Genomic DNA, 27,458 nt, shown 5'->3' with positions numbered 1-27,458 from the left:
CTCATTCATACCATCAAAATAACGAAACTAGCAAATCACAAGACAACTGCGAAAACCCTTAATATATTAATCTACGTTTTTGAATCAATGACTGAAATTTCATCATTGGCCATCTTCAAAATAACATAAACGATTGTCCAATATAATACAGTATAATATAATGGCATGTAGAGAAAACCTAATTAAAATAATGACAATGCTTGTCGATCTCCGAGATCTCCGACACGTTGTGATCAAACATTAGCAACAAATAAAAGAAGATAAATCAGAAAACCCACAGCTGCAACCAGTTGACCTTCCAAAATGCAGCTAGCTGTCGGCAATGGTGGTAGGTTAGGTATAGGTACGTTCAGCGATGCTTACAAGAACCGGTCGAATGTCATTTAGTTTTAGCAGCACCAATTAATCCACCACGTCCGGCGAGGTCGGTCATCGTCGCGTCGATCACATGTCGAAGCTCACATTCGTGCGCTTTGCGATGCGAGTGCGGCTTGCGGGAAAACCGGCCTGCAGCGAAACGGCTCCGAGCAGAATGTAGTCCTTCGGGTGATCCTTCCAGATTTCGATTCCTATGTCCACGAGCGAAACTGGCTGCTGGTGGGACTCGAATGAGAGATAATAATACCTACAATGGAAGTGGTGAAGAACAAGAACCGATTAAAAGACCAAATATGTCGTAGTTGCAATTTATAATCGTAAGGGGCCCAATTGCAGAATGAAAACAAACCGAGTCGGTTATTTTCTGCTAGACAAGCATAGGAAATGAAAAGCCTACTTGGTTTGTTTGCATTCTGCAATTGGACCTATTGGACAAGATACCGCCAAATTATTTCTTATGATTTTCTTCTGTTTTTCCTTGCATTGACCTAAGCAGTAAATCGGCCGTTCAATGGCATTTTTCATTGTACCTACGTTGCTGTATACCTAATACAGCTATGCAGTTAAGCTATTGCAAATTCATATCCAAGATTCTATTCAAATTCTCCTTGCGGGGGTCAATCCCAGTGTAGTGGTTAGCATTCACGCCTCTCACACCGAGGACCTGGGTTCAATTCCCAACCCCACAGAAGTCATGAATGATCCAAACTGTTAAAGTGACTATAATTAAACAAAAAACTACAAGGTATACAGCCCTAAGGGTTGTACGAAAGGGTGACGTAGGACTATATCAGATCATCAGATCAAAGACTATAAACTGTAAACTGTAAACTGCATTTCTGACATATGTATGTTTATAAGAATCTGTGAGTGCCATTGTTTAAGTGAATGTTTAAAAGAGAAGAGCGAAATATTCAGATTCAATTCTTCATTTAATGCAATGGTGGCTTTGAAAATACGTGGACGGGGGTTCATAAGTACACTCAAAAAAATCCACGTCCTTTCCACGTGAAAAATCACGTAAATTTCTCTACAGGGAGTTACGTGACTTTCAGCTGATTGTTATTGGAAAAAATAATAACATCTATCTGATTTTCTCGTTAGCGCATTAGTGCGTGCGAACTACCTGAAAATCACGTAAGTAGTACAGGAAAAGCTAGATGGAAAATATTCACATAACTTTTCCTATGCTTTCGACGTGAAATTTATTTTGAGTGTACAATGTCTGCAACCTTTGAGACATAGCAATTTCTTTTAAAAATCACTTGTGTGCATCATAAAGGTTGAAATGGTAATGAATCCCCCTACCACAGGGGTGACGGGTCTCAAAGCATCATTAAATAAATAAATTCATGGTTCCAAAAAACCCCACACGCCAAATTTGTTGCCATTTGCTTGATTAGTTCTCGAGTTATGAAGAAATTTGTATTTCATTTGTATGGGATCTCCCCTTCTTAAAGAAAGCAAAGTTTCTAATCCACCATAGAACCCCCCCCCCCTGTTAAAAGACGGATGGGTCTCATTATACCGTAGAAAAAATATTCTTGTCTTCTAAACCCCCACATGCCAAATTTGGTTTCATTTGCTTCTTTTTTTTTACTAGAGACGCTTTAACCTGTTGTGGTCATTCGCGTCTTTGATATTATACGTATTTTACATTAGTTACAAAATATTGATTAATCCTATCTTATTTATAAATTTAATTAACCTGTCTTCCTCCTTTTTGTCATTTTTGAGTATTTCTATAAGTAGTTCATTTTTGTAGTATTTTTTCCTAGGTTTTTCAAATTGCTTACAGTCTAGCAAAATGTGAGAAATTGTCAGATTAATATTGCAACGTGAACAAAGGGGTGCATCTTGATAAGGAGTTAATAGATAACTATGTGTTAACCGAGTGTGCCCTATTCTAATTCTAGTAAGTACACGTTGTTCATATTGATTAAGCCGGTCCTTCCACCTAACTACTTTTTCTTTAATTATATTCAACTGAGTCCCCGGGTTACACGAACTCCATTCCCATTGCCAAGCTTCCCAAATTTTACGTTTAATATATCTAGTAGCATCAAATCTAGGCATTTTTTCGTACACCATGTCTGAGAGTCTACCGTCGTTTGCTAATGAGTCGGCTGATTCATTACCAGGAATCCCTGCATGGCTTGGAACCCAGACTAGAACAACATCCTTACTAAAGGCCGCATTTTCACATGCTTGAATCCAAGGGTTTTTCGAAGAACCAGTTTCTATTGATCTAAGACTGCTTGCACTGACGGAAAAAATTACAGTTTTCATGTGATCTGGTGCATGACGAATAGCAGTGCAGATGGCCATTACCTCTGCCGATAAAACCGAGCATTCATCGTTGATTCTCCCACAAATTTCCATAGACTCTGAATAAACGCCAAAACCCACCAATCCTTCTTTTTTGGAGCCATCAGTGTACATTTTGTAGTACTCAATATACTTGTTATTAATAGTCATTCTATATGCAGCCAATGCTTTGGCTGAGCTGTCACCTGCTTTAACCATATGCTGAATAGACCAATCGACCTTCACAGCTTGATTGTTCCATCGTTGAGGTCCGATATGCCAAAGATAAGTAATTTTTGGAAGTTCCGAATCGGCTACAGCGTAAAATGATCGGTTCACCCTCTTTATAAAAGCAAGTTCTGGAGAAATTCTACTCATTTCCATAAAACGCACCGCCGTTTTTGCTTCAAATAGACTAGCAAGATATTCGAGGGGAAGTTGCCCGGCTTCACACATAATCGCTTTGATGGGGCTTGTCGGAAATGCACCTGATGCAATACGCATCGCTTTGTTATAAACCGGATTGATTACAGGTAATACTTTCTCCTTTCTCCTACTGGCTATTGTAAATCCATACAGCAGACGAGGTACAATTAAACTGTGAACTAGTCTGATTAGTATCTCTCGAGAACCGCGAACTTTTCCAGCTATCATTTTTAGTACGTTTAAAATTCCGGACGCCGCGGATTTTCTGACTCCAGCATGCTTCAGGAATGTTAGCCTGTGATCCAGGTATACTCCCAATAATTTCATTTGTTTCACTGTAGGAATGGTTGTATTATCCAATCTAATAGCTGGAGTGGCTCCTCGGTGACGGCGATTATTGCATACATGTAATAATTGGCATTTTGGAACAGAAACTTTAAAATCGACTGACGACAACCATTCTAATGCGCCCTCTGCAGCATGTTGGATTTTAGCCCGTAAGCACTTCCTGTAGGTTCCATGAGCAACCAAGAGAATATCATCAGCGTACACATAACCGGTTTCATTTGCTTGATTAGTTCTAGAGTTATGAGGAAATTTGTATTTCATTTGTATGGGAGCTCCCCTTCTTAAAAGAAGAAGGGGTCTCAGTACACCATAGAAAAACAACTTACCTCCAAAAACCCTCACAAGCCAATTTTGGTTTTTTGCTCGAATTGTTCTCGAGTTATGAGGAAATTTGATTATTTATATGGGTCCCCCTCCCCCTCCTAAAGAGAGGAGGGATCTTAATTTACCATAGAAATAATTCTTGCCTTTTGAAACCCCTACATTCCAAATTTGGTTCCATTTGCTTGATTAGTTCTCGAGTTTTGAGGAAATTTGTGATTCATTTGCATAGGAGCCCCCCCCCCCCGCCCTCTTACGCCCCCCTTAAAATTGCTCTCTTACTCCCCTAAAAAATTGCTGGTCATTTTATCTATCCAACGACACATAAATTGTTCAGTTTCGTTCAGTAGTTTAGTAGTTATTAGCACTTTAAATCTTTCATTCAAACGTTACACATCTATTTTCGTTTTCACAAAGTGCTACCCAGTCCCAGTATAGTAAACAAAGACGTAGTCCTACGTCAAAAAAATTCTCCTTTCTAGTAATCAGCTGCAAACAAGCATTGCCAGCAGTATATGACGGTCACCAGCTATTAGGGATGGGAAAACTATCATTAACTACTGATAGTTATCAGTAAGCAATAATATCACTAAGTATCAGTAAGACATCGCTGTTATTGATATTTACTGATATACTGATTTACTGATTAGAAAAATTAGTTAGATTAAAGTTATTAGTCGGTAGTTGGGTACAATAAACGTGGATGACACAATATATCGTCGTCATCGCCAATAGCCTAAAGCCGGGGTAGCTTGTGCTGATTCAAGCAGCCGTCTCCATTTAACCCTTTATAAGGCCGTGGCAATTATATTGCCACCAACGAAAAATATTTGTTTTGCGTCTATAATGACATCAATATAATTATAGAAGCAAAATAAAAATTTTTTGTTGGTGGCAATATAGTTGCCACTGCCTTATAAAGGGTTAACTCGAACTTGGGCCATTCGTCGCCAATTTCCCAGTCGTGCCATTGTCACAAATCACTTTCGACCTGGTCGAGCCATCTCGCACGTTGAGCCCCTGTTCCTGGTGCCGGTGGGTTTGTTGAAAACAACTGTTTTCGTCACACTGTCGCCCGGCATTCTTACGACGTGTCCGGCCCACCGTAGCCTACTGACTTTCGCCAAATGTACGATGGGATTCTCTCCAAACAATACCTATAGCTCGTGATTCATACGTCTCCGCCACTCTGCGCTTTCAGTTTGTACTCCGCTAAATATCCGTAGTACCTTTCGTTCGAACACGGCAAGGGCGCGTATATCGTTCTTGAGCAACCTCATGACTTAAAGTCCATAAAGATCTACTGGCCTAATAAAAATGTTGTGCATTGTCAGTTTCGTACGGTAGCGTATGCTTCTTGATCGTAGCGTTTTGCAAAAGGCAATGTAGGCTCGATTTCCCGCTTGAATGCACCGCTGGATTTCCTTACTAATTTTGTCCACGGTCACCAACAATCCCAAATACACGAATTCATCTACCACTTCTATTTCGTCAAGGATTACCATCCGTGAGAGGCACGCGTTTGTTTCCTTGGAGCCTCTTCCTTTCATGTAGTTGATCTTTGACGCATTTATTTTCAATCTGCTACTACTGCTATCTACTTTCTACTTTCAATCCAGCGTAGATTTCAAGATAATATCTAAGATATCAGTCATCTTGCCCCCTTGTCTCAACCCTCACCGCGTCTCAAAGGGACTCGAGTATGTACCCGAGATGCACATGAAACACACCACTCGATCCAATGATAGCTCTGATCAGTAGCTTCAGTTTACCTGGGAAACCGTGTTCGTATATTATGTGCCATTGCTGGTCTCGATCGACTGTATCGTGTGATGCGTGTTCACGATGTGCTCCCAACATATCTGCTGGGTGGTAAAAATCTGGTCCGTAGTTGCGCGAGCCTCCATAAAGCCCGCTTGAACCGCTTGAAGTAAACTTACAATGAAGAACGCAGTTATAATATTACAATTTCCTATTTTTTGCTTCAATGTTTTGATGGATAAAATTACTGATATTTACTGATATTTATCAGTAACGTACAGGAAACTATTGATAGTTATCAGTAACGATTTTAATTGATAGTTCCCATCCCTACTTCTGATCAAGTGCCGATTCGCACTTTTACCCCACTAGCGGGGCAAAAGTACGAATACCACGGGGCAAAAGTGCGAAGCTCGAACCCATGAAATTAGCACAACAGTAGCTAACAAAACCATATTATCTCCAATCTGTGGTATGTTTTGGTAAGGATTATTCTCAATTTGCACCTTTTCTATTTGGCGCTGGTGAATTGAAGCCTCCGACAGATCGAAACTTTCTCGAACGTTTTTTGTTTCTTCAGCGGAAAAACATTGTTTTCCTTTGACCAACATCTGTAGAGCACACAGTTTTCTGCAGATCTTCCATTTCTAGTATCTGTAATATAGTGCCAAAAGCTGTATATAATATACATTTTTGTATTTAGCTATACATTTTTGCCTCGTCCATGAATCGCAATTTTGCTCCGTCCGTGAATCCCACTTTTACCCCGCTAGGCGCTTGACGGGGTTTGATTAAATTATGGAAAAGCGAAATATATTTTGTAAACTCTTTTCACCGTATTTTCAAAACAGATATGCGAGTGATGTGAAACACTGTTACAAAAAATTACATCAAAACCACCCTAAAATAACATTTGCACATAACTCAACAACTATGCTTCATAAGCAACCAAAGTTTACGTTAGATTCAAGCTGTCAAAGTAGTCACCCATTAATGCCAATGTAGTCAATTTACTCGGAATCTGCACCGATCATTAAATCGCCCTTTTACCCCTCCTTACGCTATAACAAAGTTAAAAATGTAGTTTCAACCACATTTATAGTTGTTTTACGCACAAACAGAAATTTCATTTTGTTTCAAACTGCTATGTATGATTGAAATGAAAATATTTATTGTTATATCGAAAATTCAATTTGACAATACTTTACTTTTAATTCAAAATTGTTATTTTCTTGATTCAAATAGAATTTCGAAAAATATTTCTAGGTTGTTATAAAAACTTCGTTTGAAACAAATTGGATTTCTTTCGCTCCGTGATAGAAATGAAACCTTTCCCCGAACAACCCCGTTAACGCTGACAAACGAACAGCGTCGCGCGCAGCACCTTACAAGTCGCAAGGACTTGCATAGTGTCGTCGTCCCGTCAGTAAAATGAGTTAGTTTCTCGATCTAAGAATAGAACTTTTACCCCGTCAGTAAATCGAACTTTTGCCCCGCTAGGCGCTTGACGGGGTTTGATTAAATTATAGAAAAACGAAATATATTTTGTAAATTCTTCTCACCGCAATTTCAAGATAGATATCTGAGTGATGTAATGCCATCCATGCCAATGTAGTCAATTTACTCGGAATCCGCACTGATAAATCATTGAATCGCACTTTTAGCCCTCCTTACTCTATAGAATAAAATAATTCCTCAAAGTGTAGCCCGGAAGTCCGTATTGTGTTATTTGACTAACTGTCCATTTCTTGCTACTCAAAACTGCCTTGTCGCGGACACCCACTCAATACTCGACCACACTCTGTTAACCGACTAGTTACACGCTACCACTCATTTGTCAAGTATCGTGCCAAACATTCCTTTATACACTTCAGGCAAAGCCTTACTATATAGTATAAATAACAGGATATCACATCCTCCCCTTGCACAAAATAAACAGTTTATATTTAAGTTATAGTTCTAGGTCAATTATGAAGAATATTTATATTATTTATGTATTGAGGCCAGTGGTTGGAGAATTCACGAAAAAATGAACATTTGAATCGATAAACGTCCCTCATGAACATACACTATTCGCTTCTGTTGCCGATGATCCATTTATCGGCGTTTGACTTTATCACGAGTATAGCTCAACATGAACATCGCAAGTTCGTTCAAAAATTGAATATTGAACTTTGAACGCGGCCGATTTAATGGATATAATATACCCAGGAATGCCAGAAAGTGTCCTAAATCGCATTACCGTGAATAGAGAATAGTTTAAAGTAGTGTTAGTGGCTTTTGAATCAACAAAACGTTTGATTTCACACTTTTACGCTGTATACGATAATCGTATATTCGACAGCACACACCCACCGGGTGCGGGGTTTCCCTCGGAGTCTACGGCCTTTTCCTGGTTCTCTGCTGAAAATAGTTTTGGATACTCTTTTGTCGGGCATTCTGACCACTCGTCCAGCCCACCGCAGCCTGCCACATTGTACTACCTTCACTATATCAGCATATTTGTACAGTATACTTGGTACAGCTCGTGATTCATGCGTCTGCGCTACACTCCATTTTCCATTTTGCACCAAGTATAGATCACAGAATTTTACGCTCAAAAACCCAAAGCACTCGCCGATCAGCTTCCTTTAGCGTCCATGATTCGTGTCCGTAAAGGGCCACCGGGAGGATTAGTGTTCTATCAGTTTTGTGCGAATTTGCAAACTACGGGACTTCAGCTGGCTACGTAATCCATAGAAAGCACGATTGGCGGCTGCAACTCGTTGTTTCACTTCGCGGCTTAAATCGTTGTCGCATGTCACGAGTGTACCAAGGTATATAAATTTCTCCACTACTTCATATCGTTCCCCATCTAACTCCACCTCGGCACCAACACCACTTGGGCTCCCACGTTCCCTACCAGCAACCATGTACCGTGAACGCAGGTAATTCCGATCCGTTCCTAATTCCGATCACTCAACGAAAGTAGCCGATTTTTAAAAGATTGAATTAAAATTTATAGCTCATTGGCAAGCTTTGATCATGAGGATTCCCATAAACTATGGTTTTTGATTCCATCTTCTAAAAATCGACTACTTTAGTTGAGTGATCGGAATTAGGAGCTGATCGGAATTATCCGCGTTCACGGTACTTCGTTTTGGCGGTGTTAATGGTAAGTCCCAAACTCGACGCTTCCCTTTTAAAAGGCCTGAAGGCCTCTTCCACTACTCTACGGTTGATTCCGATGATATCGACATCATCCGCAAAACTAAGAAGCATGTGAGATTTCGTGATGATAGTTCCATTCCTTCCCATGTTTGCCGTTCGTAATGCACCTTCCAAGGCAATGTTGAATAGCAGGTTAAAGAGTGCATCCCCTTGCTTCAGTCCCTCCAACGTCACAAAATCAGCTGAGGTCTCACCCGCTATTTTAACGCATGATTTGGATCCGTCTAGCGTCACACGAATTAGCGTAACTAGTTTCGTCGGAAAACCATGTTCTAGCATTATCTGCCCCAGCTCATTTCGTGTAACTGAATCGTACACCGCTTTAAAGTCCACAAACAGATGGTGTGTCTGCACATTGTACTCCCGGAACTTATCTAGCACGAGGGTAAACATCCTATCCGTCGTGGAGCGATCCTCACGAAAGCCAGCTTGGTACTCGCCGACGAAGGACTTCGCAAACGGTCTCAGTCTACAGAACAGGATACGGAAAAGCACCTTGTAGGCAGAATTAAGCATTGTAATTCCTCGATAGTTTTTACACTCCAGCCGATGTCCCTTTTTGAAAGTTGGGCAAATGAGGCCATCTAACCACTCCTCCGGCATTTGTTCTTCCTCTCAGATCCTGACAGTGATCCGGTGGTTTCTTCGTACAGCCGCTCGCTCCCCGCTTTTAGAAGTTCAGCCGGGATACCGACCTTCCCAGCAGCCTTACCGTTTTACAGCTCACTGATTGTCTTTTTAACCTCCTCCTATGTTGGTGGCTCCACGGCTTGACCATCGCTTACAATTCCTATCGTGTCCCTGCTGATCTCCGCATTTACCTCTCCATTCAACAGTGTCTGGAAGTGCTCCTTCCACCTGGCTGCTACCGCCATTTTGTCGGCAAGCAGGTTGCCAGCACTATCATTGCACATCACAGGCATGGCAAAATTCCTGCATCTCACAGTTTTACAGAAACTCCGTGTGTCGTTGCTGGCGTATCCTGGCCTGGTTCTTTTCATTTGTCACTCTCTGGCATTCGGCATCAAACCAGCTGTTACGTTGTCTTCCACGCGTCGTGCCAACCACCTCTCTCGCAGCTGTTTCGATGGCACCATGGATGGTCCTCCACAGCCCATTTATATCTTCTCCTTCTACCTGCTGTTCTGTGATTCGTTGGTCAAGCTTCCTGGCGTACTCCGCTGCTACGCCGTCTGCCGTTAACCGCTGGATGTTGAAACGCAGCGTCCTCTCAGTGCGAGCTTTCGCCGTGTTCGACAGCCTTGCGCGAATCTTACCCACTACGAGATAGTGGTCAGAGTCGATATTTGGTCCCGGAAAAGACCGTACATCGATAACATCCGGAAAGTGTCGATCGTCAATCAAGACATGATTGATCTGAGAGCTTGGGTCTCCATTTATTCTCCATTCAGCGATGCTATGAAGAGTGAATGTATGCGGTTCATTCGATGTGGCGAATTGAAGCGTTCATTTTGGTCAATACTCGTGATAAAGTTGCTTACCGATGCTTGGTGTATATATTCAATTTGCGAATTCTCCAACCTCTGATTGAGGCAGTAATTTAATTATTCTAGTTTGCCATATTGAAGTTAACTTACTTTCATACGTCTCACAGTTATGTGACGCATAGTCTTTTCAGTACCTAATTCCGGTAAACTGATTTTGAACTGACGTGTTGGTCTTCGCGTTATTCGGACTCAATCTTTTCGAGCGTTGACCTTGGGTTCTTCTCGGCTAAACCTTAATAAGTGTTGGTCTTGGGTTTCCCGACGAGACCTTAATATCCAATCTTCATAAGCGTGTTCTTAATTTTTCCTGTTTGGCGATGAGCTAAACACTGTGCAAACTATTTCTCATTTAGATTTTTGTTTGTTTGTTTATTCTCGACGTCATGTTTCGCATTTCATTTTGAAGATTAAAATTTGCTAATAAACAACACTAACACTGAACTACATACTACAACAAAATCAAAATTCGGAAATAATTATTCAACTTAGGATTCTCCCTAACGAATATCAGCAATACTAAAAGCGTTATCGTGTTATATTTTCCAACTGCAACCATTAGCAGTTCAGAGTCAACCGATCAGAAAATGGGTCAATTTTGGGCCAATATTCTGCTTTTATATAAATTAACCTTTTTTGCAGAAGTGCTGCTTTGAGTGAAAACCGCATAAATTAGAATTTTATCACTGCTATGTGGATACACTTTGCTTCGGTACGCTCCAAAGCAAGTTCCTTCGGCAACTTGAAGTCTTCTTTCACGGATACAGGATATCTAAATTTTACATACCATGTAGGTACCAACACGACTCTATCCAGAATCCATCATTGCAAGATCGCCAATGTTGTATTTGACTAAATAACCAGCTGTCCAATTACACGCTACCGCTCAATTCACAGGTATCGTGCCAAACATCCTTTTATACAGTTCAGGCAAAACCGTACGGTCAGTTACACGGCTAGTGCAAAATTTCTACTGGCTTTATCTAGCAGCACCGTCTAGGCGAGATTTAAATATACGACGACTGGCTTATTAGACCAGTATCGTACCTCGAAGCTAACTGGGCGGTTTACTTTCATGCCAATTCTATGTAAAATTTCAAATCCACTTTCAACCCCAATTACAAGTTCTATTTCAAATCTAGTTTAAAGTGCAATTTAAGCCCAATTTCATGTCTATTTTCAAGTCCAACGTTAAGTTTAAGTACGTTAACTTCAAGTCAAATTTCAGGTTCAAGATGAGTCAAATTTCAAGTATATGTTAATTACAATTTGGCTCCAATTTCAAATACAATTTCAAGTCCTAGTTCAAGGCCTATTTCATGTCTTAGTTTAAGTCTAATTTGTAGTTTGATTTTTATAACGCATAACACTAGTTTTTTGAAATCGACGGAGGGAACGGCAGAAGAAGGTAAAGAAAATTAGGTAAGGGAGGGTCATTGGCATTGAAGCAACGCTTACCAAGATTGTATAACGTTTCTCTTTACCCATGCTGGGGGATCCGTGGGTCAAATCAAGCTCTAATGGGAGCCAATTATAACCGGATTCGAACTCAACTGCTCCCACAGGCCCTGTGGATCGTAGATGTTAGTGAGCCTTTGAATCACAGCGGACTTTCGCTGCAATATGCTTTCGTATGTATTCGTGTGCGTTCGATGTGTTCGTCTCTGCTGCCAAGTTCGGTAGTATCTGCTATAGTGTAGTATGTAGTATGTACGTGTTTGGATTTTAAGATCCGCTGTTCTATGGTTTTGATGCGAGATTTAGTCGACTGTAATTAGTGATGTACCTCTTCGTTTAGGAAATCAGGTAACTAACCCCGTTGGAAGTCTAGATCGCGCATGCTTTCGCTGAATGTTTTTATGCACATGCTACCCTGTTTGTTCCTGGATCAGAGGCGAATCATAACGATGAATTCACCGCAATATGAATCGTCGTACCAGGAGCGCGTTTGAGTCTAAGACTGGACATCGCATTCCTAGTAATATGGCAAGCCTAAAAAATCCACTCTCGACTTGAACCACTGGAAAGAGAGTTCTGAGTAGCGGATACAAATTCGGACACGACATATCACATCTTTAGGAGTGGCAATATAAGAGCATTGTGTCACGTTCGTATTACAAGGAAAGCAAATCGAACGAGTCATTCGGCGAAGACCCATAAATGATCATCTATGCCTGTTGACGTTTACTGGTTAATTCTTCAACAACTGCCTTATTAACGTGTATTCACCGACGAATGACAAAAGGGAGTTCGACGAAGTTCTCGAGAAGATGGGACATGACATAAGGATTGTGAGCACAAATAGTGTGTGAAGCTTATTCACAGAACATTCGGAAGTATACCAGGAAATAACTTAATGGAGCAGCTTGCCTGCATTCTGATTGATGGTCGGCACTTTTTGGATGGTGCAGCAGTGCGGTCCTCCCGGGATCTAATGTCGGCTCGGTCCACTATCTCGTCGTATGCAAGATAGTCACTCGGCTGTCCAAAGCATCCAATTCAAAAACAAAGAGGAAGATGCGGTTGAACATCCAGCCGTCCAGCGCTACGTGAATACCCCTTTTGTTTTAGCTGTTTATGATATTTGGCAAAATTTCACTTGACGACAATCTCCCTATACTAATAACTGTTTCCTTGGCCGGGTAGTGTCGGAAAAGCGCCGGCCGTATTTTCAGCAGCATGCTGCGTCACTATGCAAGCTCTCCACATCCCACTAAAGAAATTCAGAAGGAGGAAAAGAGTGAAGGAGCAGGAGTCTTACGCTGTAGAAGAAGCTGCCTGCAAGGAACACTTCCATCGCACGGTAACTTGCAACTCAGAAAGCCATCCACAGTTCTGCTTTCGCTCAAACAGAACGTGGTTTCTATTTAACCGACAATATCTAGACGCATTGCTATCCTTCGCACTAACCAACTAGAAGCTCACCAACAGATGCTGCTGATCTGCAGGAGAAAGCGAGTTTCTATAGTCAGCTGAACAGCGTGGTTGAGAAAATCCCGAAGGGCGATATCCAAATCCACTTGGGCGACTTCAACGCGGAGATTGGCTCTAACAACGCGGACCTTGCACGAGTCATGGGACGCCATGGCCTAAGAGAGATGAGCGAAAACGGGAAGCTGTTTACAAAATTTTTTGGTAATAACAACATGATCATTGGTGGATCGCTCTTTCCCCATAGACCAGCACATAAAGTCACGTGAGTTTCCTACAACGACCGAACAGAAAACCAAACCGACCACATCTCCATCAGCCAAAAATGGCGAAGGAACCTTCTTGATGTGCCCAACAAACGCAGCGCTTATATTGCATCCGACCATCATCTTGTTATTGCTGAGATACGTTTGCGTGTCACACGTGTCCAACGACGGGAGGAGAAAGTAGAAAGTAGTAGATTTTGCCGCGAGCATTTGTCGAACAGCTTGAATCCCGAGCCTCGGTTTTGCGACCTGCTGGAACCGTCGAAGAGCAATGGAACGGCATCAGGTCAAATCGGCTAAGACAGCTGCCCGTCGACGATATGCCGAACTGGAGAAGGCTGTTAAACGAGCTTGTAGGCGGAACAAGAGAGCCTCGACTAACTGCCTAGCCGAACAAGGAGAAACCGCCGCCACCAATGTGATATCCGTTTGTTTTACGATACTTCTGGCCGCCTTAGTAGTGCCGGGATGAATACCAAGATGCCACTAAATGACAGAGCTGGTCAGCTGCTGACTGACCGAACCGAACAGCTTAAATGATGGACTGAACATTTTGAACAACCCTTCCGAGTTTCAAATATCAAAGACCAACAAAACCAATAGAGTGCCAGGGATGGACTCAAGGCTTATCCATTTTTGTCAACTCAGATAATACATCAGTTTTTCAGCAATTTATGGGACACTGCAACTTTTCCTGTGGACTGTTTTCATGACATATTGGTCAACGTCCCAAAAAAAGGGGACCCAACTGAATGCGGAATCCGGCGTGGCATCACGTTGCTCTGTATTACTCTCAAAGTTCTCTGTAAGGTAATGCTCAACCCTGGATCCGGTTGAAGATCGTCGCTACTCTCTGGTAGCAAGCTGAATTCCGTGCTAGCCGATCATGTGTAGACCATATCACAACGCTCCGCATTATATTGTAGCAGATCAACGAATTCCAGGACTCCCTTCTACTGGTGTTCGTTGACTTCGAAAAAGCGTTTGAGCGACTCAACCGCCAATCTGGACTCAACCGGACAACAAGTTGAGCAGGTGAACAGCTTACAATATCTTAGTAGCTAGACAACGTACGATGGTAGTACATGGATCTGGAAAGCCAGGGGTGCCGTTGCAAGTCTGCGAAACGTTTGGCGCTCAAACCAGATCTCTCTACATACGAAAACCCGAATAATCAAATCAAACGTCAAATCCGTACTGTCGTATGCCTTCGAAAGGGTGGTGCGTCTCAGCGGAGACAACGCAAAAACTGAAGATATTTATTAATCGGTGCCTACGACGCACGAATGATATGCCTGGTGGCCTGACAACTGGATATCCAATGTGAAACTTCGTCGTCAATGTTAGCAATGAGCGATAGCAACAGAAATTCGTGACCGTAGGTGGAAGTGGATCGGACACACTTTGAGGAAAGGAGCGAACGAGATCTGCAGGGAAACACTCGATTGGAATCCGCAGGGACAGCGTAGAAAAGGCAGACCCAGAGGTTCATGGCGACACAGCTTAGCCAACGACATGTGGGCTGCAAACGAGAGTCAGGTAACCGTCGGTAGTGGAGACTTCTGATTTCACCCCTTTGTTCTACCGGACTGGCGGACATGGACACATGAGTAAGTAAGTAAACCGAAACGGAAATGCCGACCTCGCCAACTTTTTGTACAAATTTGTGTAATTCAACATGTATATTTTTTACTAGCCTGCAAATGAAATTATCAAATCATGGAACACGAATCGTCCCGATAATCTTATATCATCTCCATCATCTTATCTGCTGTATGAATTTACAAATAAATGTCAAATATGGTAAACGGGTAACGCTTAAAGTTTCTAATTAAAGCAGAATGCAAACTCACCTTATCTCCCACCCATTGATATCGGTCATAGCGGGAAGCTTTACGTCGGCTTTCAACTTCAACAGTGTTCGGCAGTCCTCTACGGTTAGCAAATTTGCTTTCATCTCATTCCGCCGTCCGCTCAAGTGGCATTCATCTGAACCGCAGACTATCTTGAGCGAATCATGGTAGCGTCGGTTGTACGCCTTCAACAGTACGCACACATCGGCGCTCGCTGGATTGCTTCGCTGGAACGCATAGGATACTATCAGATCCGAATCACACGCAAAATCGCAGGCAAACAAACGGCAATTCGGGTGCGCCTCCTCCAGTTTCACACAGGATCCACCATCCAGTGCAGTATCAAAACTATGAGTCCAGTAGACCGGACCAACATTGTCATGCTCATACTCTTTAGGTGGAGTATACGGTATACTCGGCTGAAACCGCTGGCGTGACAAATTGAACCAGGACTCCGATTGTTGTTTTCCCAATCTGTTTCGTATCTTTCCCGATCCAAGGCAAAATGAGGTATAAAACGGCAGCTGCTGGGGTCCGCGAACGAAAAAGTATCTCCATAGAAGATTCCAAAAACGATCGTTCAATTTCAGAAACCGTAAATTGGAGCTTTCTTGATCGAGCTGATCACGCCGCATTGAGTCCTCCAGCGATTCGAAAGTCCAACCGGGTGCAAAAATTGCCACGGAAAATTTAAACTCCATAATTGCGGCCAGCGTAGCGTGTGTATCCAGTTTGGCTTTCTGACCCCGACCGAACACATCGATACCAACGTACACGTCCAGTTTACGATTGGCAAAATGGTTTCGAATTAAGTTTTCCGTTCGTTCCAAATGAAGCCGAGACCAGGTGTAATTCAGAAATATCCCATCACAAGCTTCAAAGAAGCATTTATTCTGACTGTTTAACTCGTTTTGCCAACTAAGTAAACCTTGCTCCGTGATAGCGTCATACCAAATAATCTCACTATCTGGAATCTGCTCATGAGATCTGCTTGTTAAGTAAGACACAAACTCCTTCAAGAGCGGGATCTTCTCTGATTCCAACGTACATTCAATATTCAGTAACCAGCCCTAAAACAAATACCTCTACAATCATCCAAACACTTTCTCAGCTTCAAACTTACCTGAAACTGACAAACCTTCGCCACCGTCACCAATGCATCGGCTACCTTCTTCAGAAACTCACTGGACTTCAAAATCTCTTTTAGTAATGTTACATTACCGCCTTCGATGATGAATGTTCCGATCACTCTGACTCCATTTTTGTGGGCACAATTCAGCCATTGCAAGGTAGGAATAGTTACAAAGTTATGGCTAAAGTAGCAAAACACATCAACGGCGGCCCAGTTGTAAAACCGGTAATCAACCCACTGCTCTCCGGTCGTTCCGTTGATGTACCGGTCGGCGAGATAGTTCCCCTTGAAATCGTGACACAACAGCACCTGCGGTCTCTGACGATCTTCGACGAACTCAACGATACCATTATCGAAATCAATCTCCTGATATCGGTCACCGAGATGGCGTGACTTAGAACGGGGCGTAATCGGCAGTACCAGATTCCTCCAGCGCACCGGGTTCTGCTCAAACTGCAGCAAATCCTCAACCGTATGTATCGGCTGACACACGTGACTTTCTGGGGCGCGTGAGCGGTTGTAAATTGGTTGTTGGCGGGACATTGCGACACACCCGAAATTCGCAGCAAAAAAAAGATAAGAAAGAGAAAATGCCACAAAGGCAGTTGATTTCAGTTGAACTTCACTTCAGAATGCGACTAGGTCAACTGAATGCGCGTTGCTGTTGCAGCACAGCATCTTTCCATCGGTACAAGTGCATTCCTTGGGGAATGCACTTCAACCGAGAGGGTTTTCGTTGAATGAAGTATGAGCGATTCCCTAATGATTTTAGTATTTCGGAATATGCAAAACATCAAAAAAAGATAAAAAGTATGCTCTTAAATTTTAAGATTTCAGATAAACGATTACGTTCTTTATGGACGTACAAGTGCTGATTAAAAATGCAGCTCAACGTGTTTCCCTTTGTGATACATATTGCGGGTGGAAAAATGCTTATCAATCGACGTTCTGTATTTTCACATTTATTTCTCAGTTTACTACGGAATCGTATAGAACTAGCCTTGGCTTGGATTTTAATAGTTTGCTTTGTTTTGATTCCAGCAGACACATAAACATGCGGCTACGACAGTGATGATAACTGGGTCATTCTTTTTCTGCTTAAAACGAATATGAAGTTGCACATCCAGTAAACCTTTTTCAATTGAAATGCGGAAACGAAAATTAGTTATCTAGGGAATAAATTGAACGATGACATTTAATCTATATCTGTACAGCCTAAGGGTAAAAAACTAAGTGAATGTTAAAAATATTACGATATTTATCATTTTCCATAAACAAAATCGATAGAACCCATCAACAAACTGATATACAAAGAATACCGTGAAATAATCACAAAACACTTAGCATCGGAGCATTTTTAAAATTATCATATATGGAATCGAAGATAGTAGAGTTCCATGAAGTTTTTTGTACACGTGCCTAATTTACAAAGTATTTAAATGATTCGTGCTCTTCTATTTTCTCTGGAAACTCTAAAGGATGTTTTTTATTCACTCGTGATTCGCAAGTAGCCAATTTTCTCAACAATTCAGTAAAAATTGTGAAGGTTTTTACAACGGTAGAGAATTTTTAAATATATTATTCTCTTTTTTGACCAAACTCATGACTTTAGTCATGACCTTGAAATGCGGTCAGGCATGTATAAATATTTATTTTGAAACGATGATTCTACAATTGATGAAGGGACGGTAAGGGAAAGTAATGAAGAAGGATTTTTTCGGGAATGAAGGGGAAGGGTGGAAAGGAAGGGGGGGGGGGGGGTAATAGGTAGCTATGGTTAACAAGTTGTCGTTGTGACTCCTATCTTTTGTCCAATGCTGGAAGGTGCATGGGTCGAACCAAGCTAGAATCATCGTTCCAAAATAAATATTCTCTTTTTTGTTAATGTCTAATCTTTCAATGGTAAAAATTTCACGGCAGTGTTTGTTGTTGTTCCTGACCACTTTAAAAATTCATCATCATCATAAATATAAGAGGCTTATGTCTGTCGCCAAAACGAGGGGGCGCTATATGTATTTTTGTGGTAATAATCGCCCACATTAAGCAAAGACCCAAACTAATCATAGCAGATTACATTCAAGACGAGCAAAAGTAACGTAGTTGCACTTCATAGAGTTACATAGCGTTAGCGTTACATACCCAGGTAACCAATAAGCATTAAAATAAGCAGTAAATAAGCCTTTAAATAAGCAGTAAATCGTTTATTAGCATCCCTGGCGTTTTATACTGCAGGTTATTGTTTATCAGCTTTTCGACTGCATAACTGTTGTAAATTGGCATCCACAATTCTATTTAAATTCTTCTTGTTGGTAACTAGCTGCAAATAAGCATTGTCAGCACTATAAGAGGGCCAGCAGTGAAGTAGCCGCATATTTTGCCAAAATAGCATTTAAGTAGCATTTAAGGCAACTTAAATGCTAATTGTCTTGCTTTTAAATTGCATTGGAAATGCTTATTGGTTACCTGGGTAGCGTACCTCCAATTTGCTCTCAATTAGACGCGAGGCGACGCGCGGGGTTTACAGCTAGTATCTAATAAATCAAGCATCACCAAGTAACCAGTAAGCATTATGAATGCAATTTAAAAACCAACAAGTATTTGGGTCGCCTTAAATACTATTTGAATAGCTTTGGCGAAATATACGGCTATTTTACTGCTCTCTCATAATGCTGAGAATGCTTATTCGCAGCTGATATTCGATAAGTAGAATTTGAATAAAATTTTAAATGCCAGCTTTGTTCGGAACACAGATTGACTTTAAAACCTAAAACCTCTGGGAAGAGTACAGAGATTTCCTCACCAAGTACTAGAAATGGTCGGGTATGGAAATTTGAATAGCTGTACCCGATTAAGAAAAAAATTAAAGACCCATACCCGGCCCAGACCCGCAATTTTTTTTTGTTACCCGAACCCGCTGGATACGAGTACGGGTGCGGGTTTCGGGTAAATTTTCTGCTACCCGACGATCTCTACCAAATACAACGCTGAGCTACGCAAAAGTAAATCAAGAATTAAATTTTGTGAAAGCATACAAACTCTGCCAGAGGCTACGCGTCTGCAGAAAGCCATGTCCAAGGACCACAGTAGTGGTCTAGGGCAATTAAAAAAGAGCATGAGAGTCTCACTGTTACCACTAGGGAAACTCTGGAAGTTCAATGAACATGCACTTCCCTGCCTCGACAATAGCAATGCAATCGCCAGGTCCAGATGATATTCTACCCATTTCCCTACGAAAAACGGACGGTGTTATAATGTCCGAGCTCATCAACCTTTTTCGATCCATTTTCGCTTTGGGACACATCCCGGAGAATTGGCGGAAAGCAAAGGTCGTGTTTACACCTAAGGCTGGTAAAAAAGACAAAACCATGCCTAAGGCTTTGAGACCGATAAGTCTGACTTCAACGCTTCTTAAGATGATGGATAAAATCACGGATAAATATATAGGGTTTATTTCTAATTCCCGTCGTAGGAAAGCCACTCTAATTTTCATCATTTCTTAGGTGGATTTAATGAATACCCCAAAAGTTCTTGTGCTGATTTGACTCAAACACATTTACCTTCCGATCCGTGCACTTTGAATTCACTAAAAAGCGGTTCGTCGTACCGTTTTAAAATTCGTCCATCAAAATTTTTCATCGTCCGAACTAAAAATCACAATAATGTTTACGAAGCTAGCGCGCATGTATTTGTGTAGGACGGCATTACAAATGTTATTCTGCAAAATTTCTGCTGGTCATGCAAGTTTTCCCGGCTGCAAAATAATGACAGTGCGTTGCGTGAGTTGTTTTCATTTTATGAATGACAGAAATTGAAACGATTAGTCGACATTTTCTCAGCTCAGTTCACTTTGATTGATCGCATATGATAGTCAATTAACTAAAATATCAGGGAATAACTAATTTTGCATTGCGTGTTATAAAAATTGCTGATATTTTTTATAATTTGTGTTGGATAGAACGGGAATAGGCAATTACGACGAAGCAGCAACATACCCTATGCAATGAGTTTTTAAAAAACTCTCCGTTGCATGGAAATAGACATGCATACCAACACGGTAAATCTACGAAAACCGCACTGCACTGCTTAGTGACGTTAATTGAGAAATCGCTCAATTATCAAGAGACGGCACTTTGTGCTTTCCTTAATATTGATGGCGCTTATGATAACACGTCCTTCGCATCAATTAATACGGCTCTCTGACGAAAGGGAATCGACCACATTACAATGCGCTGGACTTAAGCAATGCTTTCGAGCAAACAAAACAAACAGCATCAGTGAGAGATACGTCGGTCACGATTTCGGTGATCAAAGTATGTCCACAACGAGTAGTTCTCTTCCTCTTGCTCTGGTCACTGGTGTCCGACGCACTCCTTCTCAAGGTATCACAGCTTGGTTATGAGACTATTGCTTCTGTGATCGTTCTGTTATTGTAGAGATCTCTGATTTCATCCCTTTGTTCTGCCTGACCGGTGGGCATGGAGGTTAGGCCACCGAGATAAAACTTATCGTCAGAGGAAAGTTTGACGCAGTACTGTCAAGTTGTTTGTTAGGAGCTTTAGACACCATGTTAAACCCCACAAAAACAGTCAGTAATATTCATTATGCGAAGTAAACATGCTATTACCTACCCTATAGTGACTGGTGTCAGGCTGAGCTTCAGTAATGTTGTTAAACTACTCGGAATAATTCTTAATAAAAAAAACTTAACTGGGCTGCCCACCTCGACAATGCTGTTAAGAAAGCATTCCGTCGGAATCAAATAAAGGGTTGTAGACTAAACAGTTTTAACAGATTATCTACTGAAATCGTACAGTAGTTAAAACAACTACTCAATTTACCTCGTAGTGAACTATGCACAACCTCGGGACTTCTAACTGGACACTGTCCCGCTCTTTATCATTTAAAGAATATCGGATGATACCGAAACCTTCCGCTTATGTAACTGTGAACTTGAAGGCTGAGCGCATCTGCTCTGAAATTACGGGGCTCTTGCTTTATCTAAGCATAACTTCTTGGGAAGTTTCCTTCCTAGAACCCAAATTCCAAAAGGTTTTTTTTCTTTTTTTATTGGGGCTTTCAAAAAGGTAATTGATTTGGTTAACCATGTAATACCGAATTGAAGCGCAAGATTACAACTATTTAACTCAACTCCATCAATGGGTATAACCAGTCCGTAAACGCTATAGAGCAATCGGAGCCTACCCCAACAGATGATCATTAACACTCTCACAGTGGCCTTTTAATCCAATGCCCTTGTGGCATACCCAATTAGCCAATTTTTAATTTATTGTGTCAATACTCTTAAACGTCCCTATAAATTGGATACAAGAAGACAAGTTTAAATTTCCTAAATGCCTGTCCTCTGTATATCAGTTTTATCCGTTTCTTAGAGTTTGTAATTTCAAAAGTTTCATCAGGCCACAATCACAATTCTTCTGGTGATTGGCGACGATATCGCATTTTGAACATTTTTGTGTGACTTGTAGCACTAGTCAACTTTAGGTAATTGGCTTGAGAGGATGAATGCTAACTGCTCAAAACATAAAATTTTTGTAATTCGACGCACAACTTACGGTTGAACGGAAAAGATAAATAAATAATCTGGGTTATCCTTTACCGCTGGTTCACATTCGTCAATTTCCTTACAAATAGTTGATATATATAGCACCATTTATTGTGACAGATTGATTTGAAATACGAACGAGTTAAGATTATGACAGTTAAAATATTATCAATTAGCTAACATCCTCTGTACATTAATAGTTCTTTTTCACACTCTTTTTATCAGTTATTTTACACTTGACAGCAATTCAGTCGCAAGTATGTAAACAATTGCATGCAACTAATTGCAAAGCAACAAATTAAACGCCGAAAACCTATTTTCGGAGCAGACGTTTGCTAATTCTTCCTCACTTTGAAAATTGCTGCATGAATATTCCGTTAACCCCCTTTTCCCAAGTAACAACTTGGGTTTTATTGCACTCTTATGATGGCATTTAAGACCAAAATTGGTCATGAAAACCGCCATAAAAGTACAATAAAGTTTACATTGTTGCTTGGGAAGAGTTCACTGTTGAATAACTTCTTGCAGTATGTGGTTACAATCGGACGAAAGATAAGGTTGGTCTCTCACTTTTTTTACAACTGTTCACTTTCAGGACATCAAATTGGATTAGCTTTATTGCAGTCCTAACAAATCTTGTAGGAATGAAATTTATCACTGGCGCACTTCTCTACCATAGACATCAAATTGGTCTAGGTTTATATCGGCCCTAAGAAAATTTGTTAGAACGAGAGAACAAGAGAGTTTTATCACTTCTTCTGACGTACTTTCCAAACACAGATATCAAATTAGTATAAGTCTGAACGTCGTAAAGGATCTACAGCCTGTTGGGACGAGGGGGTTTTGTCACTTTTTTTCTGAAAATAAAGCAATCGAAATCACAGTAAACAGCGTCCCTGCCTGTGAAGCAAGGCGATCACGAAAATGGTGGTGTTGGGGATATTTGACCTTGAAATTTTTCGTCAATTTTTACTCATTCGTGAATGAAAAAGAAAATTATAATAGAAACCACATAATTGCTACATCCAGAGGTGGCATAAACCGCAGCGCAGACCAAAAGACACACATTCTTAAACAACACAACACTCGCCATGCGGTGTGTGTTCGCCCACAAACTCCCTTCAGTGTCTCTTTTGCTATAAACACGCTCTTTCGTGTTTTACGCGCACCAAGAAAAGGCAGTCGCAAACGCAGAGTGATAAATTTGCTGCGTGCTTTACCACACCAAGAGCCGCACTCTGCGCGGCTGGATTGTACACCCTGCGCTGGGTCAGTTGAAGTGGTGTGATTGAAAAAAACATTTTTACTGTTGCGTCGCCTGATCCGTACTAACTTAACATAGACCATATTAGTTGTTCAGTGCAGCGTGTATTTTCACTTTTAAAAGGGCAGAAAATTTGTAAATACAAAACAATTTTTTCGTGCAATTCCGCACGGAGTGTGGCAAAGGGCAGCACCAAGTGCTGTTTGGATGATCACTCACTGGGCGATTTTCACCGAGTGCTGTCGTTCGCTCCTACTCCGCTTTCGCTCGTACGCTGTGTGCATATTAGCTGTAGAGGTGTGTTGCCGAATCGCTCTGTGCGACAAGGCATAATATTGGAACATTGGGCGCATAGTGTGAGCGAATGACAGCCCTGGCTACATCTGTTATGAGTCGATCGGTATCTAAACTATGAAAATCCATTCATAATTGGCAGAGCTATTAGCGTTCAAAATCTTTCATATTTTCGTAACGAACTAGAATCTAAATTAAGGCCCAGACACAATGCATACGGATGTTAATACGTTGCGGAAATTTGACAATTTTTCCATGGATATTCTGTCAAATTTGCGTTTCATTTCAAAACCGCATGCATTGTGTCAGGGCATTTATGGTATGACACCTTGCGGTAAAACACAGTCCTACGTCAATACCCTCGATTTGACAGAATGCCCAGTCTTGCGCTCTGTAGTCTTCGATCAAAGCCAAGCTGTAACTTTTTAATGTTTTACATTATATTTACATTACATTTTCACTTAATCTATACCTATAAAGAAGGATTTCTGTCTGTCTGTCTGTCTGTCTGTCTGTCTGTCTGTCTGTCTGTCTGTCCGTATGTTCCTTATAGAATCGAAAACTACTGAACCAATCGGCATGAAAATATGCATGTAGAGGTTTTTTGGGGCCAGGAAAGGTTTTAGTGATGGTTAGAAACCCCTCCCCCCACTAAGAGGGGGGGCTCCCATACAAATGAAACACAAATTTCTGCATAACTCGACAACTAATCAAGCAAATAGAACAAAATTTGGCATGTGGGTGTTTTCGGTGACAAGAATTTATTCTATGGTAAATTGAGACCCCTCCCCTCTTTATAAGGGGAATTATAACTCCTCTCCTCTTTAAAAGGGGGGGCTTCCATACAAATTTCCTTATAACTCGAGAATTAATCAAGCAAATGGAACCAAATTTGGCATGTGAAGGTTTTCGAGGGCAAGAATATTTTCTATAATAAATTAGGACCCCTCCCCACTTTAAGAGGGGGGGCTCCTGTACCAAAGAAACACAATTTTCCTCATAACTCGAGAAGTAATTAAGCAAATGGAACCAAATTTGGCATGTGGGTGTTTTTGGAGACAAATTTTTTTTCTATGATGAATTGGGACCCTTCCCCACCTTAGGAAGGGGGGCTCCTATACAAATGAAATGCAAATTTCCTCATAACTCGAGAATTAATCAAGCAAATGGAACCAAATTTGGCATGTGAAAGTTTTCTAGGGCATGAATATTTTATATGGTGAATTAAAACCCCTCCCTACTTTAAGAGGGGGGGTTCCTATACAAACGAAATACAAATTTCCTCATAACTCGAGAACTAATCAAGCAAATGGAACCCAATTTGACACGTGGGTGTTTTTGGAGACAAAATTTTTTTCTATGATGAATTGGGACCCTTCCCCACTTTAGGAGGGGGGGCTCCTATACAAATGAAATACAAATTTCCTCATAACTCGAGAGCTAATCAAGCAAATGAAACCAAATTTGGCATGTGAAAGTTTTCGAGGGCAAGAATATTTTATATGGTGAATAAGGACCCCTCCCCACTTTAAGAGGGGGGGCTCCTATACAAATGAAATACAAATTTCCTCATAACTCAAGAGCTAATCAAGCAAATGGAACCAAATTTGGCATGTGAAGGTTTTCGAGGGCAAGAATATTTTATATGGTGAATAAGGACCCCTCCCCACTTTAAGAGGGGGGGCTCCTATACAAATGAAATACAAATTTCCTCATAACTCGAGAACCAATCAAGCAAATGGAACAAAATTTGGCACGTGGGTGTTTTTGGAGACAAATTTTTTTTCTATGATGAATTGGGACCCCTCCCCACTTTAGGAAGGGGGGCTCTCATACAAATGAAATGCAAATTTCCTCATAACTCGAGAATTAATCAAGCAAATGGAACCAAATTTGGCATGTGAAAGTTTTCTAGGGCATGAATATTTTCTATGGTGAATTAAAACCCCTCCCTACTTTAAGAGGGGGGGTTCCTATACAAACGGAATACAAATTTCCTCATAACTCGAGAACTAATCAAGCAAATGGAACCAAATTTGACACGTGGGTGTTTTTGGAGACAAATTTTTTTTCTATGATGAATTGGGACCCTTCCCCACTTTAGGAGGGGGGGGCTCCTATACAAATGAAATACAAATTTCCTCATAACTCGAGAGCTAATCAAGCAAATGAAACCAAATTTGGCATGTGAAAGTTTTCGAGGGCAAGAATATTTTATATGGTGAATTAGGACCCCTCCCAACTTTAAGAGGGGGTGCTTCTACACAAATGAAATACAAATTTCCTCATAATTCGAGAACTAATCAAGCAAATGGAACCAAATTTGGCATGTGGGAGATTTTGGAGTCTTGAATTTATTTTACGATAGTTAGAGACCTCTCACCCCTGTGGTAGGGGGATATGGACTCTCATACAAATAAAACAGAAATTTTTGCGAAACTCAAAAACTAATCGAACTCGAGAAATTCGAGACTCTTCCATAAAACATTAGTCAATACAAGACCACAAAAACTATCTATAGTAACACTAGATCATTCAGGACGAGACGGTCGCGAGTGTTGCCGGTGACCCGCCGTCGGAAGCGCCGCCCACTGGGGGGCTTGCAAAACTCGAGATTGTGACAAAGATCATCCGAGATTCATGATTTATGTACAACACAGGTTAATTTGTGGCAATACGAAGTTTGTCGGGTCAGCTAGTGTCTTATATTAAAACAATATTGTCTTAATGTTAAACATTTTCCCGTGAAAAGAAATAAAATGTCATGCTTTTAAGCCATTTTGGGAAGTAAAATAATGGAGTTTTTGAAGTTCGAATCAGAACGGTATCGACGAAAAAGTATGCAGGTTTGTGTCTACTGGCTTACCAGGCGTAAACAGAAGGTACGGCACCGAACACCGACCTTTCAAAAGCATGTTTTGGCATGAAAATAATCTAGTAGGATAGCGGATCTTTTAACGTAGAGCTAAGTTTTTGTGTACTATAATGGAGTACACTTTAGAACATGTAACGAAAAGCGGTTACGTTTTACACGCCAATTCAGCCATTTTCAATGGATTTTAGAGAAATATGTATCAATCGATAAGAAATTTTTCTATGCATTGATTAATACAAAGCATGGGTTATAAACGTGTTTAAAACTTGACCCTTTTTTATCGACAAACTTCGCAGCCGGTTATTAGAGTGCACGACAATTACGGGGCTAGTGCAACGATCCTACTTGACTTTAGCAACACCGCCCAATTAAAATTCGAACATACGACGACTGGCTTGTAAGACCGGCATTATACATCGAAGCTAACTTTGCGGTTAAGACTGATTAATTATTGCAGCATTGATTAACACAGAGAACATAATAAAAATTTGTAGAATCACTATTGAAATAAGCATGAATATCAGGCATTGTCAAGAATGAACGAATCAGCCAATCACATATAAGCACGCTTTTGCTTCCCAGGCGCGGTACGAAAATCTTATACACTTGCAATCTCGCATGCTTCGATTCTAGAAGCAAATAACAGAATCCTTTTCTCCCAACAGGTCAAAAATTCTTTATTTCTATATAACCAGGACGAAGCTGACGTCCTGAAAGGAAACAATCTTGTAAACGTGTAAAACTACTGCTGTTCGATGGATTTTATCATTTGAACATTGAACCAAGACATTAGCATCAACTTTTTTCTCAAAACACGGTAAGTGGAAATGGAAATGATAGTCATAAAAAGCACCGTCCATCATTTCTGTTGTTACCTTCACATACGTTGCTTTTATCCATAATTGTCACTCTAATATTTAAAACAGATTTTTTAATGTACAAAACGAATACAGCAAACAACCAATCTGAACCGTAAACTGTGAGACAAAAACCGGTAGTCGAACGCAGCTGATTTTGACGGATA

The 27,458-nt window shown here is 40.9% G+C and overlaps 1 protein-coding gene across 1 annotated transcript; it reads right to left on the bottom strand.

Moving 5' to 3' along the window:
* Positions 1-143: 143 nt before the first annotated feature.
* On the bottom strand, positions 144-27,458 carry LOC128737666 (cytosolic endo-beta-N-acetylglucosaminidase). Its single transcript, XM_053832346.1, has 4 exons — positions 27,310-27,458; positions 16,430-16,938; positions 15,307-16,376; positions 144-625 (listed from the first exon to the last, which is right to left on the bottom strand). Exons 1-4 carry the CDS (start codon positions 27,332-27,334, stop codon positions 445-447), a joined length of 1,785 nt encoding a protein of 594 aa, XP_053688321.1. The 5' UTR covers positions 27,335-27,458; the 3' UTR covers positions 144-444.

Source organism: Sabethes cyaneus, chromosome 1 (genome assembly GCF_943734655.1).
Source record: "Sabethes cyaneus chromosome 1, idSabCyanKW18_F2, whole genome shotgun sequence".
Lineage (NCBI taxonomy): Eukaryota > Metazoa > Arthropoda > Insecta > Diptera > Culicidae > Sabethes > Sabethes cyaneus.
The sequence above is the reverse complement of the archived record's forward strand: the minus strand, read 5'-3'. Positions and strand labels throughout refer to the sequence as shown.